We start from the raw sequence: 22,220 nt of genomic DNA, 5'->3' as shown, positions 1-22,220 counted from the left end.
AAATCAAACGACTACTTAATTTAAAATGGGAATGACTATGTTTATACTATTATTTTTTTACTTGAATAAGTCACTAACAAACATACAATGCTTAAGAAATTAGTAGTTCATGTATGTTTAAATATGAATATAAAAATATATGAAGCAATGACATTTCCACATATAAATGTGGAGCGTATATTCTATAACCACCGAATTAAAACCAATGATTAGGTTAAGCTAAATATGAATATTTTATTTTCAAAAAACATACACATAACTTAAAGACTTCCAAATGTAAATTAAACCACAATAACCATTTACATTTACAAAATTATATTCCATAAACAGATGGAAAAATATTAATTCCCCAAATGAGAATGAAACTACAGTGAAATAAACAAAATTAACCCACACATTTCTCCATTTCTTTACTAATCTTATATTGTTTACATTTCTGTAACAAATCCTATACCGCATTCTGCTGAAACCATGTTCCGACAATGAAAAATATCTGCTGTAATTAATAATAATACTTCATATTACCATCACAATATTTTATACAACAGCATCTTTACTTGACTGAATTGTGTGGTGTGCTGTGCTTGAGCATTCATCTGTAGTTTAAGGAGGTGGAGTGAATCAAAACTGATAAAAACACCCTAAACAGAAAATACACTGTTACATTTTAGTGTGGCCTCCCTCGTCCTTTCTTAATTTTTATTTGGTCAATTAAAGAAAGAAAGTATTTAATTCCCTTAATAACACCTTGAATGTGGCATTTTTGTGAGTACAGTTACTTTTCATGAAATAAAGAGGCTCAAAATCAACATCTTTAAAGGTAGGGTAGGCAATTAGTTTTTTCATAAACACTTTTTGTTATCCTGGTTGAAACTCTCTCTTCACATCCTGATGGCAATCAATAATAGAAGTGGTCTAAATATTAAAAAATGTATATATCTTCTGTGGAAGTCTCAGGACCAAAAAATGTTCGTCCAATCATAGGATGTCCTACCTGCCTGTCAGCGTATGTATTTCCATACCTTCGCGCACCTGCTCGCGGAGACATCACACGTCATCAGCGCGTTCCGTAAGGCTATGCATAATTGTAGACAGACAGTCACTGAGCGTCGTAAAAAAACAGGAAACACCTTTTACAGCTCCTCCTGAACCAAAACAACGAGTTTATGCTAAGTTCACGCCATGTCGTAATCGTAATTACAAGATGGCAACCTGTGACGTTCTACCTGGAGCTGTTCACATCCTCAGACTCTCTAGCAACACTATCAACGCCGAAATTAATCTGCAGCAGTCAGTTGATACAATTCTGAGCTCTGTAAGTTGTTTACGTTAATTATTGTAATGTTATGTGCTTTGAGAAAGATAATTTAACGCCGTCTCTCGTGACGCTTTGCACTCTGTCTGTAGGCGTTCATGTGTTTTGAAGGAGGCGTGGCTTTGGAGAGCGCTCTGAAGCGCTAGCCTTTCCAAAATTGCCTACCCTACCTTTAACTGTCCTGCCATACCCCTTTAAAAATGTTGAGGCATTGTATCGTTTCCCATTTAATTTACATCTAGCTTTCTAAAAATCACAATCAAAACCTATTTAGAGGCAAATAGTGCACCTTCCAAAAGTTTCTGTGCTCACAATTAAACAGAGCAGCAACTACATGTGAATAGTTTTTTCTTCCAAAATAAGAAAGTGTCCAAAAACTGCTCAAAATGTTTAACTACATGAACAGCCAATACACCATATATCAAAATATTTAAGTGAACAAAATATAAGGGGAAAGAATTTGAACATTTGAGCAACATTGTTCATTCCTAAACCGTACACTTTCCAGGTGTGCAGGTAAGATAAGAATGAAACAAACCCCCTATGAAATAAATAAAAAAACAAAAATAACAAGTTTTGCTACTTTTCCAGTTCATTATCAGAAGCCCGGAAGCCCTGACCTTGTCCTTAATGTGCCCTCGGTTGTTGACGTGGTCTGACTTAGGTGGTACTGGATTAGAGAGAGGTCTCCAGGCTGTGTAAGGGGCTTCCAGGAGTTGGAGGAAGGATAGTTTTTGCTAGATCTTTGTGGTGATGGTAGCCCCTGTTGTCGGTTGCATTATTGTTCTGATTAGGGGAGGATAAAACTGGAGGCAGTGGGGAAGGAACCGTGTTGCGTTTAGTAGGTGCGTCCTCCTCGGGGTCGGTGTCATCGATGAGGGGGATGGCTGGCTCTGAATCCTCAATACGGAACTCTGGGTGGCTCATGAAGTTGTGAATGGAGCTGCGAGACTCCGGCGTCTCCAGGCCTTCATAAGGGGACATGGTATCCCGGAAAGCATTAACCACACGGATCTGAAGAAAAACACCAGGTCAGTGAACTCAAAGAGCGAAACAACATATAACCCTCGCCCACCACCACCAACAACAACCTCCCAGGTTGGGTGTTTCTTTAAAAGCACAATATGGAATTTTCACCACTAGAGGTCACTTATTCAAAACAAAGGCGTAGCTTGATGACGCCGTGAAGGAGCGTGGAACCATGGGAGTTGTTGTCTTCACCTCCACAGCCGATGGAAAGCAATCCGACAGACTCGGGTAGAAATCATGTTCATGGATGAGCTAATGTATTAAAGTTTTATTAAAGGATTAGTTCATTTTAGAAGTAAAATTTCCTGATAATTTACTCACCCCCATGTCATCCAAGATGTTTATGTCTTTCTTTCTTCAGTCGAAAAAAAATTAAGGTTTTTAAGGGAAACATTCCAGGATTCTCCATATAGTGGACTTCAACAGGGTTCAACGGGTTAAAGGTCCAAATTGCAGTTTCAATGCAGCTTCAAAGGGCTGTACACGATCCCAGCCGAGGAATAAGGGTCTTATCTAATGAAATGATCTGTCATTTTCTAAAAAAAAAAAATATATATATATATATATATATATATACTTTTAAACACAAATGCTCGTCACAAGCGCTCCACGCACGACGTAATCACGTTGGAAAGGTCAGACGTGATGTATGCGAAAGTGCCGAGCATGTGTTTACAAAGCAAATGTGCAAAGACTAAGTCAAACGGCCTTTACAAAAAAAGGTAAAACAATGATGGAGGAGAAAATGAGATGGAGCGGTACGTCCGCCTATGTCACGCGTGACCTTTCCAACATGATTACGTAATGCGTGGCGCATCCTAGAGCAGTGCAAGGTGAGCATTTGTGGTTAAAAAGTATATAATTTTTTATTTTTTTTTTAGAAAATGAACAATCGTTTCACTAGACAAGACCCTTATTCCTCGGCTGGGATCGTGTAGAGCCCTTTGAAACTGCACTTTGGACCGTCAACCCGCTGAACCCTGTTGAAGTCCACTATATGGAGAAAAATCCTGGAATGTTTTCCTCAAAAACCTTAATTTCTTTTCGACTGAAGAAAGAAAGATGAACATGGATGACATGGGGGTGAGTAAATTATCAGGAAATTTAAATTCTGAAGTGAACTAATCCTTTAACGTTACTGTGGTATGAAGCATAATATATTAAAGCGTCTTTGGTGTTTCCATGGTTTCTACGAAAGTAAAAAATCGGAAATCGAGGGTAACACACACATTGAAATGACATGGTCCGTGTCCTGGTTAAAATTGCTGATTTCTATGGATTTAAACATTGTTGGAAATGTTTGGGATAATGTAAGTACACAAGTCAGAAAAAATATATAACACTTCTAGTGGTTTTTGGATTTTTAAATGTAAAAATCTTACATATTATGCCTTTAACCAACAACATCTCTTATGCTCACCAAGGCTGCATTTATTTTATCAAAATATAATAAAACACTAATATTGTGAAATATTGTTACAATTTAAAATAACTGAATACTATTTTAATATAATTTAAAATGCAATTTATTCTTGTGAGGGCAAAGCTGAATCCTGGGACATAAAAGTTGAAGAAACATCCATGTATTGATGATAAACAATCAAGGACTGAAAACTTCATTCAGTACCTGTGTCTGAATTCTGTTGAGACCCCTACACCACAAAACCTGCCCCCTTCTTAGCTCCATCTCAGCATGGTCGATTTCATCCAGGTCTTCCATCTCCTCCAGCTCATCCTCAGGTATCTCCTCCTTCTGAGTGCCATGACCTGCTGTCATCAGGAATTTCAGGCGACTTGTGGGAATGGTGGTAATCAGCTGTGGGTCAGAGTGGTTTTGGTGAGGAAAACAATACATTTCACCCAGTGCATCATATCAAACTGCAGCAGGAGTTCTTGTATAGTAACTGATTGGCTGTATTGTACATGTATGGTTTCTTTAAGAAAAATTAAAACAAACAAAAAAGTCAGCAGGAGTTTAAATCCATTTAAATGCCTACCTGCCCCCAGAGAAGAGAGCCAAAACCAAGGAAGACACACCACATCCACTGCTCAATAGAGAGACCTACACAGCTAAAAGGCTTCCCTCCAAACTGCACGATTACGATCTAAAAAACGAAACCATGTTGGGACTCAGAACAATTGTCGATAATTGACGCAAGCTTATAGAGATTAAAATGCGACGTACCTGAATAACAAAGGTCCCAAATACGATGGTGCAGAAGATCATGTTTTTGAAGATGCCTTCAAAAACGTTTCTCTCACCGTGGATCTTTCGAGCATTAATCTCGTTGAAGAGCTGCATCATTACGAAGGTGTTGAAGACGATGGTGTAGTGCTCTGAAGGAGGAGCGTGAAGAGGAGCATTCCTGCCGCTGTCAATGTCAAAGATTTGCTCACCTGTGAGAAAGGTAAAGTCAGAGATATATTAACCGGTTTACTCCGATTGGATGCTCTAAATTTTTCTAGATGATGCTCACCAGCAAACAGCAGTGTGAAGATGATCGTTAGCTGATATACAGCATGTCCGAGGATGTTCTTCATCATGGTGCGGGAAATAAGGGGCTTGTTGCGGCCGTACGGTTTGCGCAACAGTAAAGCCTCAGTGGGAGGCTCCGTTGCTAGAGCTAGTGACGCAAACGTGTCCATGATTAAATTCACCCACAGCATCTGTACAGCTTTGAGAGGGGAGTCCTGTGTACAAAAAGGAAAAAGTTATAGGGAAAGAATAAGGTGGCACAAGATAGACAGAAAAAAGAGGAAGTAGTGCTCTGACCTGTGTAATACAGGCTCCAGTGAACGCCACAATGACAGCCACCACGTTAACGGTCAGCTGAAACTGAAGGAACTTGGAGATACTGTCATAGACGTTCCTCCCCCACATCACTGCCTTCACAATGCTGCTGAAGTTATCATCTGTCAGGATAATGTCTGATGCTTCTTTGGCCACATCTGTACCAGCAATGCCCTGAAAATGACACAGCACCATGTCAAAATGTATTCATTCACTCAACAATCATTCCTTTTCCATTTAAGTATGTTCATTCTAATCTTGCAATACTGCATTAAAAATGCGGGATGGAAACACTCATCAAAATTTTGCTGATATAATACAGTCATTTCATTAGCAATCCATGCGATCAAGAGTTTCACATTAGGCTGAAAAAGTTCCCCACAAAGATTTAGTTCATGTTCAAGTTGGTCAATTGCCGTGTTCACTGTCAGAAAGCTTTGAAAGTAACTTTTGCGTGAGTGGTTCTTCATGCATCGCTACACTATTGACAATGGATAAGGACCTTTTTTTGATAGAGATTGTTTCTTCTTTCATTTGTCATAACTTCAATATTCATTTGCAATTGTTAGGTCTGTCACAGTGATGTGCAAATAAGTTGTTTAAATCATACCATTGCAAATCCAACATCAGCTTTTTTTAGAGCAGGGCCATCGTTGGTTCCGTCTCCAGTGACAGCAACTACTTGTCTCTGTTCAACGACGGTGCTATCGATTATACCTTGAAGAAACAGCAAAACGTTTCAAATACAGTCCGACTATAATATACACCACAAGTATTAGCTGTTTAAAATTGATTACCTTTGACCAATGTATGCTTATCAGTTGGAGAAGATCTCGCAAGTACGCGCAGTTTGGGCCAGACCTTGTCCAGGCGCTCCTGCTCAATCTGAAAAGACGATGAGGTCTTTAATATCAACATTTATTTGAATGAACAATTGTCAAGAACTTTTTTTTGACCACCTCACCTCTCCCAGTTCATTGCGTATCCGTCTGTTAAACTCTTTGCCTTCAAGGCACAGGAAGTCATCACCGGTATGGATAATGCCACACTTGGTTGCGATAGCTCGAGCGGTGTTAATGTTGTCCCCTGTGACCATACGCACAGTGATGCCTGCTCGCTGGCACTTCTTAATAGCATCTGGGACCTGTGGAGATTATACCACCCAGGGGTTAGGTGTCAACAAACACATGCTGACTTACAGTAATGAGCACTTCAGCACATCTGAATGTGGATGGAACAGGATTAAAGGCCATGTGAGAAATTACCTCTGGCCTAACAGGGTCCTCAATGCCCACCACACAAATGCAGGTGAGTCCAGTCAGGATATCTGCCTCATTATCCCAATCAGGCTCCCCGTCTGAAACAGGGAAGTCCCTGTAGGCAAGGCAGATGGTCCTCAAGCCCTCAGAGGCCATGGGCTCAATCACTTGTTTCACCATGTCATCCCGATCAGTGGGCCTGAAGATTCTGGCATCGCCATTGTTTGACAGGACTTTACAGCACCTGGAGAAATATTAAAGATTATATCTTGTAAGTTAATGATACAAGTACGTAGTTTCGCATTTAAAGCATTTAGTATTACTAAGCTTTCATTTGTAACATTATAAATGTATTTACAGTCATTTTTGATCCATTTATTGCATTCTAGAAAAACAGTAGTATTGATTTCTGTAAAAAACATAAAAATGTCTAAAGCTGCGGTCACATTTACTGTTGCTTGGTGAAATTTAGCAGGTGAAATTCAGTCATTTCAACAGGAAGGGTGAAACATTTCCCCATGCAGATATTATATCAGGATCAAGTTTTATTTATGTGAATTCGCCATGTTCACCAACAGAAAGATGCTTGGCTTGAAAGTGACTTCCATGTGAAATATTAAATGCGTACTTACTTCTTCAGGAGGATTTCTGATGCTCCTTTGCTAAACATGCGGTAACTTCCATCTGGATTTTTAAGGACTGTACTCATGGATTTCCTGACTGAGTTAAATGTGTATACTTTGAACAGTTTTTCCTCAGGATATTCACAGCGAATGGTTTGGTAATCTTTCCGTAAATCAGTGGTAAACCCTAGCAAGGCACATTCAGTTTTGTTTCCAACTTGTCGCGGCAGACCACCCTCTTTCTCAGCAGTCTAGACAGAAAAAAAGGTTTATAAAAATCATGAAACCAAGTCTAATCTTATAAAAAAAGAGCTAAAATCATATAAATGATAACAAAAAAAAATTAATATATTGTGGTCCAAAAGTCTGAAACCACATTGATTTATCTTTAAATAAATAATATCTATATATCTACATACATCTATATCTACAGTCAAACCTAAATTTATTCAGACACCTTGAACATTTCATAATACAGTTTATTCACTATAGTTTTAAAAAATGGTAATAAAATATGACAAGATCTCAGAGTTAAACTGTGTCAGAAAAAAATAATCTTAATTATGTCAGATAACACTTAAGCAAAACATGGTCAGGTCAAAGTGTCTGAATAATTTTTGGTTCCAAATTTTTATCAATTTTACTGGTAGTCCACTGTATGAAGCATTTTTGGGTATAATATGTCACAGTTCACTTTATTTTGCTATCCTCACTTACATAAATGAACTATAGTGCCCTGCACCCACTAGTAAAAATATATAAAAAATATCTGAATAATTTTTGGTTTGACTGTATATACTGTTGATGCCATTAAATCAAAATGGGGCATAATTAAAGTCACTCAAATTTCTATACTGATAATATCATTTGTAATGAAAAAAATATTCAAATTAAAAGCATTTTCTCCTGTGGTCGGATGTTTTAGATCCCACTGTATATTTAAAAGTATTTTGATTAGTTGCTGGGCTTTTATGGACTCTCTCACACAAACACACATTCATACAAAATATTGTTCCTTACCATTATTTTTGAAGTATATGCACAGTTAACACTGATGCCTGTAATGAGCAGATTCAAGATGTTGCCAGGAATCATATCAGGTTCTGGGACCTTCCTGTAGTGTCTGTCTCCAATATACACCTGAACCACTGTCATTCTGTTCATGGTAAGTGTGCCCGTTTTATCAGAGCAAATCGCAGTGGCATTGCCCATCGTCTCGCAAGCGTCCAGATGTCTCACTAGGTTGTTGTCCTTCATCATTTTCTACAGGGAATGACATAGATGACTTTAATAAAGTACGTACCGTACGTATGTACAAGTTTGTCATTAAAGTTCTGTAAAACATGAACCACATACTTTCACAGAATAGGCCAATGAGATGGTGACGGCAAGGGGTAAACCCTCAGGCACCGCAACAACCAGCACAGTGACACCGATAATGAAGAACTTGACAAAGAACTGGATGTAGATGGGAGTGCAGTCTTTGATCCATGGAAGCCCCTGAATCCAGAAAGTGTCCACCAAAAAGAACACTATAAGAATGAGGACTGTGATGGCTGACATGAAGAGACCTGGTAAAAAAAACACATCACCTCTCTTATAAGTTTTGAAACAAGGCAACACATATAAGTTGGACCAATCTTTGTATCTTGCAAATTTTCAAAAATCAAAGATTTATTTTTTTTTTTTTTTTACCTGCTTTCCCAATTTGTACAGCTAGTTTAGTAAGCTTCCCTTGAAGTACCGATTTCTCTTTCTTTGGTATCTTGGTTTTTTTCTCATCTTCTGTTCCATCATCACTGTTGAGGGGCTCCATCTCCACCGTGCCTCCATCCTTCTCTGAATGAGCCAAAGAGTGATGTTTAAAGCTATGCTATCTCTATGCAAGTGCATGTATCGAACTGTTACTGAACTAAAATGATTTGTCATGTAACATAAAAATGTTGTTTAACTGGTTTAATTGAAGTCAAAATTACTAAACCTGAATACATCATGTTATGAAATACAAAAAATAAGAAATAGCTTCTTAATGCAACTGCATGTTCGCTTTTTTACAGTGTTTATTTTAATATATATATTTTTAAATGTAATTTATTCCTGTAATGCAAAGCTGAATTTTCAGCATCATTACTCCAGTCTTCAGTGTCACATGATCCTTCAGAAATCTAATATGAATTCTAATATGCTGATTTGTTGCTCAAGAAACATTTCCTATTATTATCAGCGTTGAATTCAGTTGTTCTGCTCTTTGTGGAAACTGTGACACATTGTTTACTTTGGAGATCTACATTATGTGTCTGCCTGTATGTGTTTGTATGTGGACAAGAGGAAAAAGTAAAGCTGTAAGGCCAAAAGCCCTAATCTTCTTACTGCTAATCAGCATGAAAAGAGTGAAGAGCACAATTAGCAACTAGCTTCAACCATATGTTCACACGATATTCTCGTACACTCAGTACATAAGGAAAGAAAGACACACACTGCGTGCCAAAAGAGCAACTACTGACTGAACTATGTCAGTGACTGCTACTTCCTGTAGCTAATCTTCCTGTAGTGGTTCTCAACTGGTTTTGTCATACAAAAGTAACAAAAATGAACTTAATATAATCAGGAAGAGATGCCTGACATATTTTTAAGTGTGTAATCATGGAAGAGATGCCTGATTATATGGTTAGTTGCATTTTATTATTTGTATTTAGCATTGTTTTTCCCTGCTGTCAAAATCCACAACCCATCAGAACCGACCTGCGGCACATTTACGTCATGAACCACCAGCTGAGAACCACTGATCTAAAGGAAATGCTATGATATACAATTACAGCATTATGTGCTGATACACACCTTTCTTTTTATCTGTTGCATCTGGCTTTTTGTCTGTTGAAAAGTGAGATGGATCAATCACATATGTGTGATATTTATAGACAGTGTTGGGGGCAACGCATTACAAGTAACTTGAGTTACGTAATCAGATTACTTTTTCAAGTAACTAGTAAAGTAACGCATTACTTTTTCAATTTACAACAAAATATCTAAGTTACTTTTTCAAATAAGTAACGCAAGCTACTTTTTCACATTTATTGATTGACAGCTCTCCTATTCCCATGTTGAGAAAAATTCCTGTGTGCGCTGTGTGAACTTGACGGTTATTGTAGTTCTAGACTAAATGTGAACATGCGTTTACTCTGACTTGCACAAAAAACATTCAGTATTCCTCAAAATGAATAAAAACAGTGAAATGCAATCTCAGAATTTTATACAAACCTGTAATAATTAACTATATTAAATTACACAAATATACTTTATGTATTTAATCTCACTTTATTAACCAATGTCTTTGCTGCTGACCTTTAATGATTTAATTCAACCATACTAATAAGCAAAAATGACTTTAGATTAGATTTAGAAATAAGAGTGTTGAACTTCCTGTATCCTGTTCTTCTTTAATCCAGAATAGCAGCACATCTGAAAGGTTTGTTTGAGCTGCGCCCTCTACTGTACAGGCATAAATATGCATTTCCTTCATTATTCATTTCACTTTTGGTGTGAAAGGTTTGCCATTTACCAAAACTTTTTTCGTGTTATTAAAAAACAAACAAGCAAACCCAGCCCAGGTAAGAAAAAGTAACACAAAAGTAACGTAACGCATTACTTTTCATAAAAAGTAACTAAGTAACGCAATTAGTTACTTTTTAGGGAGTAACGCAATATTGTAATGCATTACTTTTAAAAGTAATTTTCCCCAACATTGTTTATACATTCAGATCATTTGGAGATGTGAGATTTTAGTCATGTATGTTTAAATTTATGTATCCTGGCCAAAATTACTTTAAGTTTAATTTGGAGGTGAGGTGGAGGGGGGACCTAAACTTGGTTAGAAAAGAATCGATACTTAAGGAATTATTTTGGAAATGCATTTCAGAAACTCATCTTGAGCAACATACTTTTCTTTTTTTCTTTCTTCTCCTTCTTCTTCCTCTCTTTTTCTTTCTTTTTCTCCTCCTTCTCCCTCTTTTTCTCCTCCTTCTCCTTCTTTTTCCTCTCCTTCTCTTTTTTTTTCTCCTCATCATCATCATCATCATCATCATCTCCGCCTCCGAGCAGAGTGAAGATGATTCCTGTCTGAGAGTTCACCCCCACTGCAGTGACCAGCATTTTTCCGGAGCCCTCCATGACATGCGTGCCTGAGCAAACGTAAGAATGGTCATGTAACCAGTATTGCAATGCCAAAACTGTATCATTTTTGACCTTTTCAGTTTTTCAATTATTGTCACTTCAAGAAAAGCAGAGAAAAAACCTGAAAGAAGCATAGGGTCTTTGTCCAGAGTTTTTTTGACATGGTCTGACTCTCCAGTGAGGGAGCTCTCATCAATTTTTAGATCGTTGCCTTGGATTAGTACACCGTCAGCAGGAAGGAGGTCACCTGCAAGCACAAATGACAGATGGTGTCGTCTGAGACACAACAGACAGATGTTTGCATCGCAAGCCAAAAGAAAGGTTTTAATCGAGCAAGGGCAATGCCAACCAAAAAACAAGAACAAAAAATGCAAAGAAAACTCTGTATTTTATATATTTTAACATTACTTTTAAAAGGAATAGTTCATCCAAAAAGATGATTTTGTCATCCTAATGTTGTTCCAAACTAGTATACAGCTTTTTTTTCTCTTCATACAGCTCTTTTTCATACCATCGCCGAAATATGACCCATAAAAGAACCACAAAAAACAGTTCATATAACTGAAGTAATAGGTCTATGTGAGAATCAAACCAAAATTTACATCATTCACTGATAATCTTGACTTCCCTTGAATCTTCCATCTAGCACTTTTATATTCAGGATTAAAAAAAATGTTTTTTGTCCTTTTTTTTGAAGTTTGACAGATATGGTCACCATAAACTGTTACTCTATGGCAAGAGCTGTATAACCATTCTTCAAAAAAATTTCCATCTAACAGCGTATAAGTTTAAAGCAATACAAGGGTTGAGTAAATAATGACATAATTTTCATTTTTGCCTGAAATCTTGATTACATACTAAAAAATATGTCAGACTCTTTCTTAATTGTCCAATACATCTCAAGGAAGACAATAATTTTACCATATTTTACTTGTGCGATGTCTCCAACCACAATCTCAGATACAGGAATCTGAATGACTTGACCGCCTCGGAGCACAGTAAACCTCTGTTCTTGTTCGATGCGGCTCTGCAATCCGCGGAATTGTTTTTCTTTGCTCCAATCGTTGAATGCCGTGACAAGAACCACACAAACGACGGACAAGAGGATGGCAGCACCCTCAATCCAGCCCGCATCTGCCTCACCCTCGTCCTCCGCTCCTCCAGCCGCCCTACCACAGTCTGCACCAATGTGAAAGTAACTGTCAGAAATAGCTACTATGGCAACTTGTAAGTATATAAGTCTTAGATTATATAAAAAACAAGATATATGTATAAGCACACTACCTTTCAAAAGTTTGGGATCAGTACGATTAATACTTTTATTCAGCAATTAAATTCAGTTGTGACAGTTAAGACTTTTATAATGTTACAGAAGATTTCTATAAAAGCTGTTCTTTTGAACTTTCTTTTCATCAAAGAATCATCAAATATTTATCAGTTTCCACAAAAATATTAAGCAGCACAACTGTTTTTATCATTGATAATAATAATAAATGTTTCTTGAGCAGCAAATCAGTATATTAGAATGATTTCTGAAGGATCACGTGACACTGAAGACTGGAGTAATAATGCTGAAAATTCATCACAGGAATCAATTAAAATAGAAAACAGCTATTTTAAATTTTAATAATATTTCACAATATTACTATTTTTACTGTATTTTTATACAATAAATGCAGATGGTGAGCATAATAGACTTCTTTCAAAACATTAAAAAAATCTTACAGACTCCAAACTTTTGATTGGTAGTGTATATAAGTCTGAAGTGTTAATTTAGAAGATAGATAGAGGTTATTTCAGGTACTTTAGTAGCATGTGCAGCATAAGCAGGGTCCAAATTTAACAGTGAGAGACTGACTCATCTTGAATATGATGCTGCAAATGACACATTGACTTGTCCTGTTTGCCACAAACATGCAAGAAAAAAATTTATACTGACATGTTTTTTTCGAATAAAAATAATGCAACATATATGGGGCCAGATTTACCAATTGCTTGCACCAGCGCAAACCCTCTTTTGCCTTTAAAAAACTACTTAGTGAAAAGTTATTGATGAAAAGGCATATCGATGAAAAGGCACAGTTATTTTTGTGGTTGACCGTATTGCATATGCATTTGTAGGACTTTCCCTTTCAGACGCAAAATTTATGGGAGGAGAGTATTTAAATGAATTATGCAAAATGTGATTTACTAAGGTTTGTGATAATCAAATTTACTGGTATTTGCGCGATTATTTACGCCCCCCAAAAAAGCATGTCTTAACCCATTCTGTGCCTGAATTTGCGCTGCTCTTGATAGACTGTGTTGGTCATTATGGAAATGATCTCACTTAGTCTGTGTCAGTAAATCACCCGCAGAACTTTCCACTCCCATTGGAGCTTTTACGGGATTGCGGTCTCACGTTAATTTGCCCTGTTTAGTAAATCTGGCCCATGGAAGGCAATTTCCCTGCTGAAAATCCAGCATTGTTGTTCAACAATATAAGGTAAGTTTTGCATGATGGTACCAGAATGGAAAGCAGGAGTGCTGGAGGACCAGCTACACCAGCTCAGTTTTGCCCAGCCTGGACTAAAATGGTATTTATGCTGGATTTTTCAGCAGGGTATGCAGGATTTTACTGCTAAATGCAGAGCAGGGCTCAGAAAAAAGTATTTTTGAAAATATTCTTTGCTAAAACCAGAAGCCCTGGATGAGCCGAATACATAATAGCACTACGTCACCTTCAGGCCATGCTACAATTTCAAATTCATTGCTATTCCAGAGCACCACTGAGAAAGAGAAACAGAGGCATATTATTCATAGCAAGCTTAAAAGCCCTATGATACTCACATTCTCTCTCGGCATCAGGAGGTTTATAGAAAGAAAGGCCTAAGGATATTATGGCTGCAACTTCCAAAATAATTAGTGTCACATCCTGCAATGCTTCCCACACCAATTGAAGGAATGTTTTGGGCTTTTTAGGTGGTATAAAATTCTTTCCAAATTCTTCTTTTCTTCTTGCAATGTCATCAGAATGACCACTTAATCCTAGACAAAGAGAAAGAGCAGAATAAAATTACTATTGCATTACTATTACAAAAAACATTAAGGTATAGATAATACAAATATTATGCTATAAAACTGGATTTTAAGAGCAAATAACCACAACAAATACTGTAACAATTTCTTTTAACCAATAAGATTATGGTTCTGAATGTAAAAATATCATACCGCCATTACAGTCAAGATGATTTCCTAATTGCATAATTTAACACCCCTGCATTGTTCAAAGATAAGGAGATTTCTGAGGGGTTTCTTGGTAAGATAATGTTTGAATTAGATATGACTTTAAATGACCTAAACATCTATAAATCACCCCTTATGGGGTATCTATTGCTACGTTCACACAGTCCAAATCTGATTATTTGTCTATCCGATTGGAATCTGATCTAAAATTACTGTTGACAATTACTAAAATTGACTGTCCACAGAGTGTATCTCAACTGTTCAGATCCGATTTGTGTCCCATGTCGCTCTTTTGTTTTTTAGAATATCTGCATTGGTTTCTGTGGCACTGATATTGTGTTGGTAGATAGGCCAAAAAACAACTACAAACGCATCATGCAACACGACCTTGTTTTTGCAGTGACTTTCAGCATGTTTCCTATAACAATGTCTGACGTTTCCATTTTACATGCCATTAGAAAGTCACATCAACCACGCAAAATCCGATCAGAGCGGTCAGACTGAAACGGATTTCAAGAAATGCGATTTGAATAGGATTTCAAACCACATATGAATGTAGTTTCATGTGATTTTTTACTGTTCACACTTGCTAAATCTGATTAAATATGCATGCACAAAAATCGGATTTGGACTGACAGTCTGAATGAGGTTAATATGTATCGAGTTTGCAATTGTACATTTAAAAACATGCTGAAAAATGACAGATGTTTCAAGTTGAATGAATACGTCAATCCTCAAACTTGGACTTATTCTAGTTCTTTTTAAAATGCTTTAGAAATTGAATTGGATTTGGAGAGGGTTTTTATTTTTTTGTTTTGTTTTTCATTTTAAACATAATGGATTCTGAAAAATCAAGATTTCCACCCCCTACGCAAGCAAGAGCACAGCCTGAACACTAACACAGTGTAATCCCTCCCCTCCTTCCCTTGCTCAATTACAAAATGCTAGTCCTCTGCCCCCTCAAAGGTTTACCCACTGTTGGCAAGGGCAAAAATGAATGTAAACCCCATGCAGCAGAGCAGCGGCCAGTGAGATTAGCGTGAAGCGGAGCAATGAAGAGCCTGCCTCGGTTTGAGGTGAGTGGGATTACATGAGGTAAATTGATCTGGTCCCACCTGTCACAACTACAACTGTCTGTTATGGCTCATGACTGAGCTAAATATGTCAGCAAAGAGCGATAAGCCAGAGTAAATCAAACCAGAAAATATAGATGATGACAAGATAAATCAGACTTAATAAACCAATAATCAAGATCAGATTGTTACAAGAGAGTCTTTCAAAACAGACAGATTGTGTATTTATAATACACATGAAAATCTTAAATGAAAGAATCACAAGAGCAGTGTTTTAACATATTTTGGTGGAATTATCAAGGGATACATAAGCTTATCATGGTGTTAGACAAATGATTGGAGTTGAGTTTGTTGAAATAATATCTAGACGGATTGGTCTAAACTAGAAGCACAGAAGGAGATGAATAAAAAGATGAAATGTGCAAAAAGACGAACTGTAAAATCCAAGATGACATTGTCACTTTGATAACCATGAAGATTAAGTGACAAATGCTATGTAAGAAAGGCAATAATATCCAGTTGTAAAATATCTTTTAACTGACTGACAATAATAACTGAGATTTAGCTACAAGTGATGTACGGCAGGGTAATAAAACTTTAGCTTATTCACACTAAGAAATAATGACTAAAATATTAGGGCTGTCAATATTACAAAATTAGTTAATGTTAGTTAATGCATTAACTAACATTATCTAACAATGAGCAATGCATTTGTTACAGTATTTATTAAACTTTAAATAAAAATACAAATGTTTATTGTCCATTAAATAATATTAATAACAAATACAACTTTTGATTTTAATAATGTATTAGCATATTAGGCTGTGCTCTTACTGCCAAAAACAATATATTAGTATCCACATTAATGCACTATTTCATTCTGTTTATTCAAAGCGCACTGCAGTTTTGTCGTCTGCCGCCTTAAATGTTCGAGCTCTTTAAATCAGGATGGATTCTGATTGGCTGTTTTTATTGTTCATCAGCTGGAAAAAAAAAACGTTCTGAAAGTGATTCCAACAAAATCATTTCTTGGTGCCGTTATCGTTACAGTTGAGGTGTGGACTCTGCTATTCTTTTATATTTGGAATGATTTTTAAAACTATATCTTTATCATTATCTTTATAGTTATCGTTCTTGGTGTGAACAGGCCTTTAGACTGAAAAAAATGGAATATATCGAAGTAAACTATATGTGCTAGAGGAAAATCCTCCCTAATATGGTCAAAAATAGGCATGATTAGCAACTGGCTGCATACAGCGGTACAACTGCCTTTTAAAGGCACAGCCTTTCACCTGGAGCATGCGGACGAACTATGTACCTCAATTATGTGCTCCATTTTTGCTCCATTGTTCAACGGAGATGCTGAGAGATTTGTAAAAAGCTAAAATATTGTCCTTAATGAAAGCTATATGGTCTTTGATTAAAGCTACAGTGCTACGCACACAAGCAAATGGAAAAAGATGTCTGAAACGTCTAATTGCTAATTAGTTATTTAGCTGACGCATTTATCCAAAGCGATTACAGTGCACTTGTAACAGAGACAATTTTCCTGGAAGGAGCTGAGGTTAAATGCCTTGCTCAAGGGCGAAATGGTTAGAGGTCATGGATCAACCCTTGTGAAGTCTGAACATCCAACCTTTGCTCAGCTCAGATCTACAGTATAACCACCTGACTAAATCAGCCTCAGTGTCATTAAATCATTTGGTTGAATAAGACTTGTAGCTCAGCAGAGCTGTTTTTCCTAGGTATGCATGATATATCAGTACCACATCGGTAACCGGCCAATATTAGAGATTTTTTTTAATTTATCGATGTCAGTTGGTATTGGATGTTTAATTAACAACATATGTTTTTTCATGACTTTAACTTTAAAAATAATTTAACCAATTTCAACTTTATTTTTAAGATTCATCTAGAATGAGTTGAAATGACTTAAACAGCAAATTTGACTTAAACAGTACATTTTCCAGTTTAAAGGGTTAGTTCACCCAAAAATGAAAATTCTGTCATTAATTACTCACCCTCATGTCATTCCAAACCAGTAAGTCCTTCGTTCATCTTCAGAACACAAATAAAGATATTTTTGATAAAATCTGAGAGATTTCTGTCCCTCCATAGACAGCTACGCAACTACCACTCTGACTCTTTAAAAAGTTCATAAAGAGATTATAAAACTAATCCATATGAATTGAGCGGTTTATTCCAAATTTTCTGAAGAGACTCGATTGCTTTATATGATGAACATATTTAATTTATAAACTTTGATCAGCGAACATGAACAGAAGCTCAACCGAACTTGCTTGACGCGCGAGAACAAACCTCTTGTGGAAGCTCAAACGTGCTGCGTAACAAAGAGAATGAGCCTCACTGGTTCTCGGACACGTCAAGCAAACGTGCTTAAGCTTCCATTTTCCACAACTGATGTGTGTGTTGATGAATGTTTATATGTGAATAAAAGCCTAAATTAAATCTGTTCATCATATAAAGCACCTTGGATTAGTTTTACGATCTCTTTATGAACTTTATGAAGCATCGAAGTGATAGTTGCTTAGCTGTCTATGGAGGGACAGAAAGCTCTCAGATTTCATGAAAAAGATCTTCATTTGCATCCTGAAGATGAACAAAAGTCTCACGGGTTTTGAACAACATGAGGGTGAGTAATTAAAGACATAATTTTCATTTTTGGGTGAACTAGCCCTTTAACCATGTATGAAGTTGAACACAAAGTGGACTTGTTTTGGTATATGTCAGTGCATATTATTGTCAGTTAATGCACAAACTCTGGGAGCAAATTAAATATTTACCCTCTGTTGGTGATGATTTTAACCTGGAGCAGAGTACTTGAACATCTCCATAGCACTCCTGAATTTTTTGTAATCCATCTGTCCCTCTCAATTCCATGAGAGAGCGTAGCTCTTTGAGTGTGCAGCCAAACTCTCCATCATGATTGGCCTCTGCCTTGTACTTCGACCCACGGAATGAGTTTTTGGCCATGTTCCCACTGAAGCGCACCAAAAAACGGAGGAGAAGTGGCTTCCCCTTGGGCAAGCGGTGACAATATCCAGACTTATTTCCTCAGGGATGCAAAAAGCGACTCTTCTGATGACAAACCAGGTGTAATTCGAATGCCATTTCCACTTGATTTTCTGGTGTACCTTCTCTCATCTTGGCTTGATTGGAGTCACTGAAGGTCAAATCATCACCAAGTTACATCTGAAACAAAAACCGAAAGCAAGTTCATTACATGCACTATCATTCCCATGTCAGCTTTTATGAACATTTAGCACTTGAAGCCAAATAAAATGTGATTATTTGTGTCCTGTCACAACTGCCAGAACAAGTGATTTCACTGTCAGTCAACAAAGGAAGTCACATCAAACCATGTGTCACTGTTAAAGATGATGTTGATAAGTATGCGAAGCGACAGTAGGCTTTTGTAATGACCCTTCAGTGGAAAGATCTGTTACGTCTGCTTAAAGAACGGAATGCTAAAATTAGTTCTGTTATATAAAACTGGCATCTCGTCTAGAAGAGACCTGCCAAAAACAATAGACGTGACTCAAAAGTTCTGTTCAAGAAACAGAAAGTGGGAAATAAAGTTTTAGAGGGTATAACTGAATGAACAGATGATCGTTATTTATATACTATTATAATTTTCATTAATATTTTTGCAAATAGTTTAGTTAAAGATAATAACTGAATGGATTGAACGAACAAACAAACAAATGAACAAACAGTTTTCACTGCAAATCAACAATGAAGTCTGGGATTGAAATAATTGTAAATTATGTTAGGATTCAAAGGATGTTTGGAGTGACATCTAAAGCCATCTCAAACGTCATGGACTACACTGGTTATATTGAATAAATTTGCAGTTTAAAGCACCTCATATTTCTTCAGACATTAAATGTTTGGAGTTTTATCTTTACTTTTTATCTGTGTTTTATTTCCCAATTACAGAAGAAATCCAACCTTGCCAATCAAACGACTGCAACACTAAACTAAAACACACTGTGACTGTCGACATACTTCAACTCATTATCATTAAACAGATGGAAAAGTATATACTCACAGATTTGTTTTACGTATCCATTCCTGCCACAACGAGACAAATGCAGCACAGTCAGAAGGTGCTGCTTTCAGAGACTGTGTGACTCGCTGTCATGTACAATTACCCCAAACAACACAAAAGTCTGTATTACAAAGTGACATGCCAAAAATTCTCCTTTACTTCATCAAATTATTTGACCTTCAGTGGACAGTCTTGAGGAGCACAGTCTCCATTAGAGGAAATGGCTCGCTGAATGATTATCTTAGGAAAGCTTCTTGCTTAATCTAATTAGTCAATCTGTGGCAGTAGTGAGACACGAAGCCATGGCTGCTGTATGGAAGAGTATGCGCTGTTGAACACAAACAAACACATTTACTCATTCCTAGATATTACCCTCAGTTCATTTAGACTTCTGAGGGAGCCGGACAGAGCCTGGGGCACAAGAGTTGCTCTTCTGTATAAAAAAGCTTTTAGTTTGAATCACAAAAAAACTAAAAGGGGAATTTCATAAAGAAGGCTGAAAGAACAGCTTGAATGTCACTATTAGAGGTTTTATGCACACAATCATTGTATGTGAGGTCCAAACTGGTATTGTAAGATAATAAAATCTGTCTTTTATAAAGCATGTTCACACACAGCAGCACCTTTTTCAAACTAAATGCTGTCAAAAATAAACTGGAAGAATCTGTCTGTTAACCTTTATGTGACAAGAAAGCTGAAAATCCATATTTACTCATGCTGTGAATGAGAAGTGTGAGTCACATTGTGATGAATCATCAAGCTCTGGAAGTCAGATGTGGAACATTACTGTCTAAATGAAGGGAATAGGTGATAAATGAGCATCTGACAGGAATAACTTGTCATTTTACAGGACTTTCATTATATCTTATATGTTCAGTATTGTATATTTTTGCTTTATGGCATCAAACATCACATGGTCAGAATACTTATTTTTCCAACAAAGAAATAACTTTGACTTTCATATAACTCTAGAGGTCTCTAACCCGATGGCTATAGTCTATGTTAGCAATGGCTCTTCAATGTTTAGGCCTAAGGCAGAAACAAGCATAACTAGTGTTTTAAAACGCCATAAAATAAAGTATTCGAAGCCTTTTAGGCGTTGAATTCTTCTTTCAGTTGATATTTCAAATGGCGGATGTTTGTCGCGCACCACAGGTTGTCTTTTGCTGCCCTTTGTAAAAAGTGGGTTAACATTTAGCTATCTTAAACTTAAAAAAAATAATAATAAAAAGATAATTAATAATGACAACGTACGTTTCGTCGACGTGAGGAAAGAACTAGAGCGCCTAACTGTTGCTATGGTTACCACCTCCTAGCCGAAAGCAACACCTGTTCGCTAGCGTCTGTTTATATTAGCACATTCTGACTAACTTTTAATGCAACTTTGTGGTTACTGAAACAAAAAAGTTAGTTATTGTATATACTTTTTTTGATAAAACATACTTTGAGACCCCATCAACGTTTTGTTTTGACTAACTCCCCACAATTCGCACCCTCACTGAACGGGATAAAATGTTGATATTATGACATTCGACTAAATCTACTGGTCTATATTATCGCCATAATAAACTAATAAACATTTTCTACTATTTGGTCTGTTTCATCAGCATAAAATTATTAACATGAAATGACCTAAAGACAAATCAAACCCAAAGCTCACTGGCCCCGAAAGCAGAAAGCATGATGCAAGGCAGTTATGATTATGAAGTCACTGTGCCATGTAAAATCCTCCTGGCGACACAAACAGCATTGCGCGCAGTAATGTTAATGTTGCAAGGGCTTTATGAACATGAAGTTTACAAGAAAGACTAAAAAGACAAGTCTCTCAATCACAGTTCTCCTTTAGAAAAGATTCGACTGAGGAAATCTATCTCAAATAGGCCTAAGCAGCTAAAATGTAATACTGTTTTAAATTAGATTCATCTGAAATAAAAACACCGTTGTTTTTCTTCGTTGTATAATGTCTGGGAGAATATTTAGAACAGTAATAAATTCTCATAAAGAATCATATTTTGCTGCCAGAAGGTATAAAGCAGAAAATTTAAATATATAAAGAGGAAATTATAAAAGACAAGTATTAAACACGCGATTTCCACAAGCTAAAATATTAGAATAACTTCAAACAGCTGTTAAACCGAATCTCTAATCATCTTTTTTAATAATAATAATAATAATAATAATAATAATAAAAAGTCCGACTGTAATATCTGAAACAACCCTTTCATATAGCCCAGTACTGTATAATAATGCATTTTCATTGCATACATGTGTACTCACTTTGAACTGGTGCGCGTCAGTTCCACTTGGCATCATCAGTAGTCTCGCGCAGTGGATCTACAACTCGATCCGTAACGACCCGCCCACCGCGCGCGGTAGTCTGTGGAGGATTTACGTCAGAGGCACGGCTCGGGATTTAACGCAGACTCCCATTGGCCAGCGCTTGTTCCAGGTACAGGTGTCATCCCTTGTTGAAACAGCTGTCATCACCAGCAACCAGCAAAGATAGGGCGATGTGATAGACATGATAAACTTGATGTAGCTATTATTATTAGCAACAAGAGGAGAGCCGTAGGCTAGCAGAGATTTACAAATTATTATCTTAGTGAAGGCTCCACTATCCAGCCACATCTAATATAAGAGGGAATTAAGAGTATTTTTTTGTC

At 36.8% G+C, this 22,220-nt stretch overlaps 1 protein-coding gene across 2 annotated transcripts; it reads right to left on the bottom strand.

Moving 5' to 3' along the window:
- Positions 1-220: 220 nt before the first annotated feature.
- atp2b1b (ATPase plasma membrane Ca2+ transporting 1b) lies at positions 221-21,981 on the bottom strand. 2 transcript variants are annotated; one of them, XM_051884853.1, is made up of 21 exons: positions 21,835-21,853; positions 19,558-19,643; positions 18,290-18,698; positions 14,017-14,214; positions 12,109-12,366; positions 11,309-11,434; positions 10,956-11,195; positions 8,713-8,856; positions 8,374-8,588; positions 8,038-8,280; positions 7,027-7,268; positions 6,401-6,638; positions 6,100-6,279; positions 5,933-6,020; positions 5,746-5,852; positions 5,118-5,309; positions 4,822-5,035; positions 4,530-4,741; positions 4,342-4,449; positions 3,972-4,160; positions 221-2,329 (listed from the first exon to the last, which is right to left on the bottom strand). In XM_051884853.1, the coding sequence occupies exons 3-21, from the start codon at positions 18,477-18,479 to the stop codon at positions 1,991-1,993; spliced, it is 3,723 nt and encodes a 1,240-aa protein (XP_051740813.1). In that variant the 5' UTR covers positions 18,480-18,698; positions 19,558-19,643; positions 21,835-21,853; the 3' UTR covers positions 221-1,990. The 2 variants fall into 2 exon arrangements, with proteins under 2 accessions (XP_051740813.1, XP_051740812.1); XM_051884852.1 differs by lacking the exon at positions 19,558-19,643 and having other exon boundaries at positions 21,835-21,981.
- Between the last annotated feature and the right edge of the window lie 239 nt (positions 21,982-22,220).

This window comes from Ctenopharyngodon idella, chromosome 24, assembly GCF_019924925.1.
Source record: "Ctenopharyngodon idella isolate HZGC_01 chromosome 24, HZGC01, whole genome shotgun sequence".
In the NCBI taxonomy this organism is placed as follows: Eukaryota; Metazoa; Chordata; class Actinopteri; order Cypriniformes; family Xenocyprididae; genus Ctenopharyngodon; species Ctenopharyngodon idella.
This window is presented reverse-complemented; position numbering and strand designations above follow the sequence as displayed.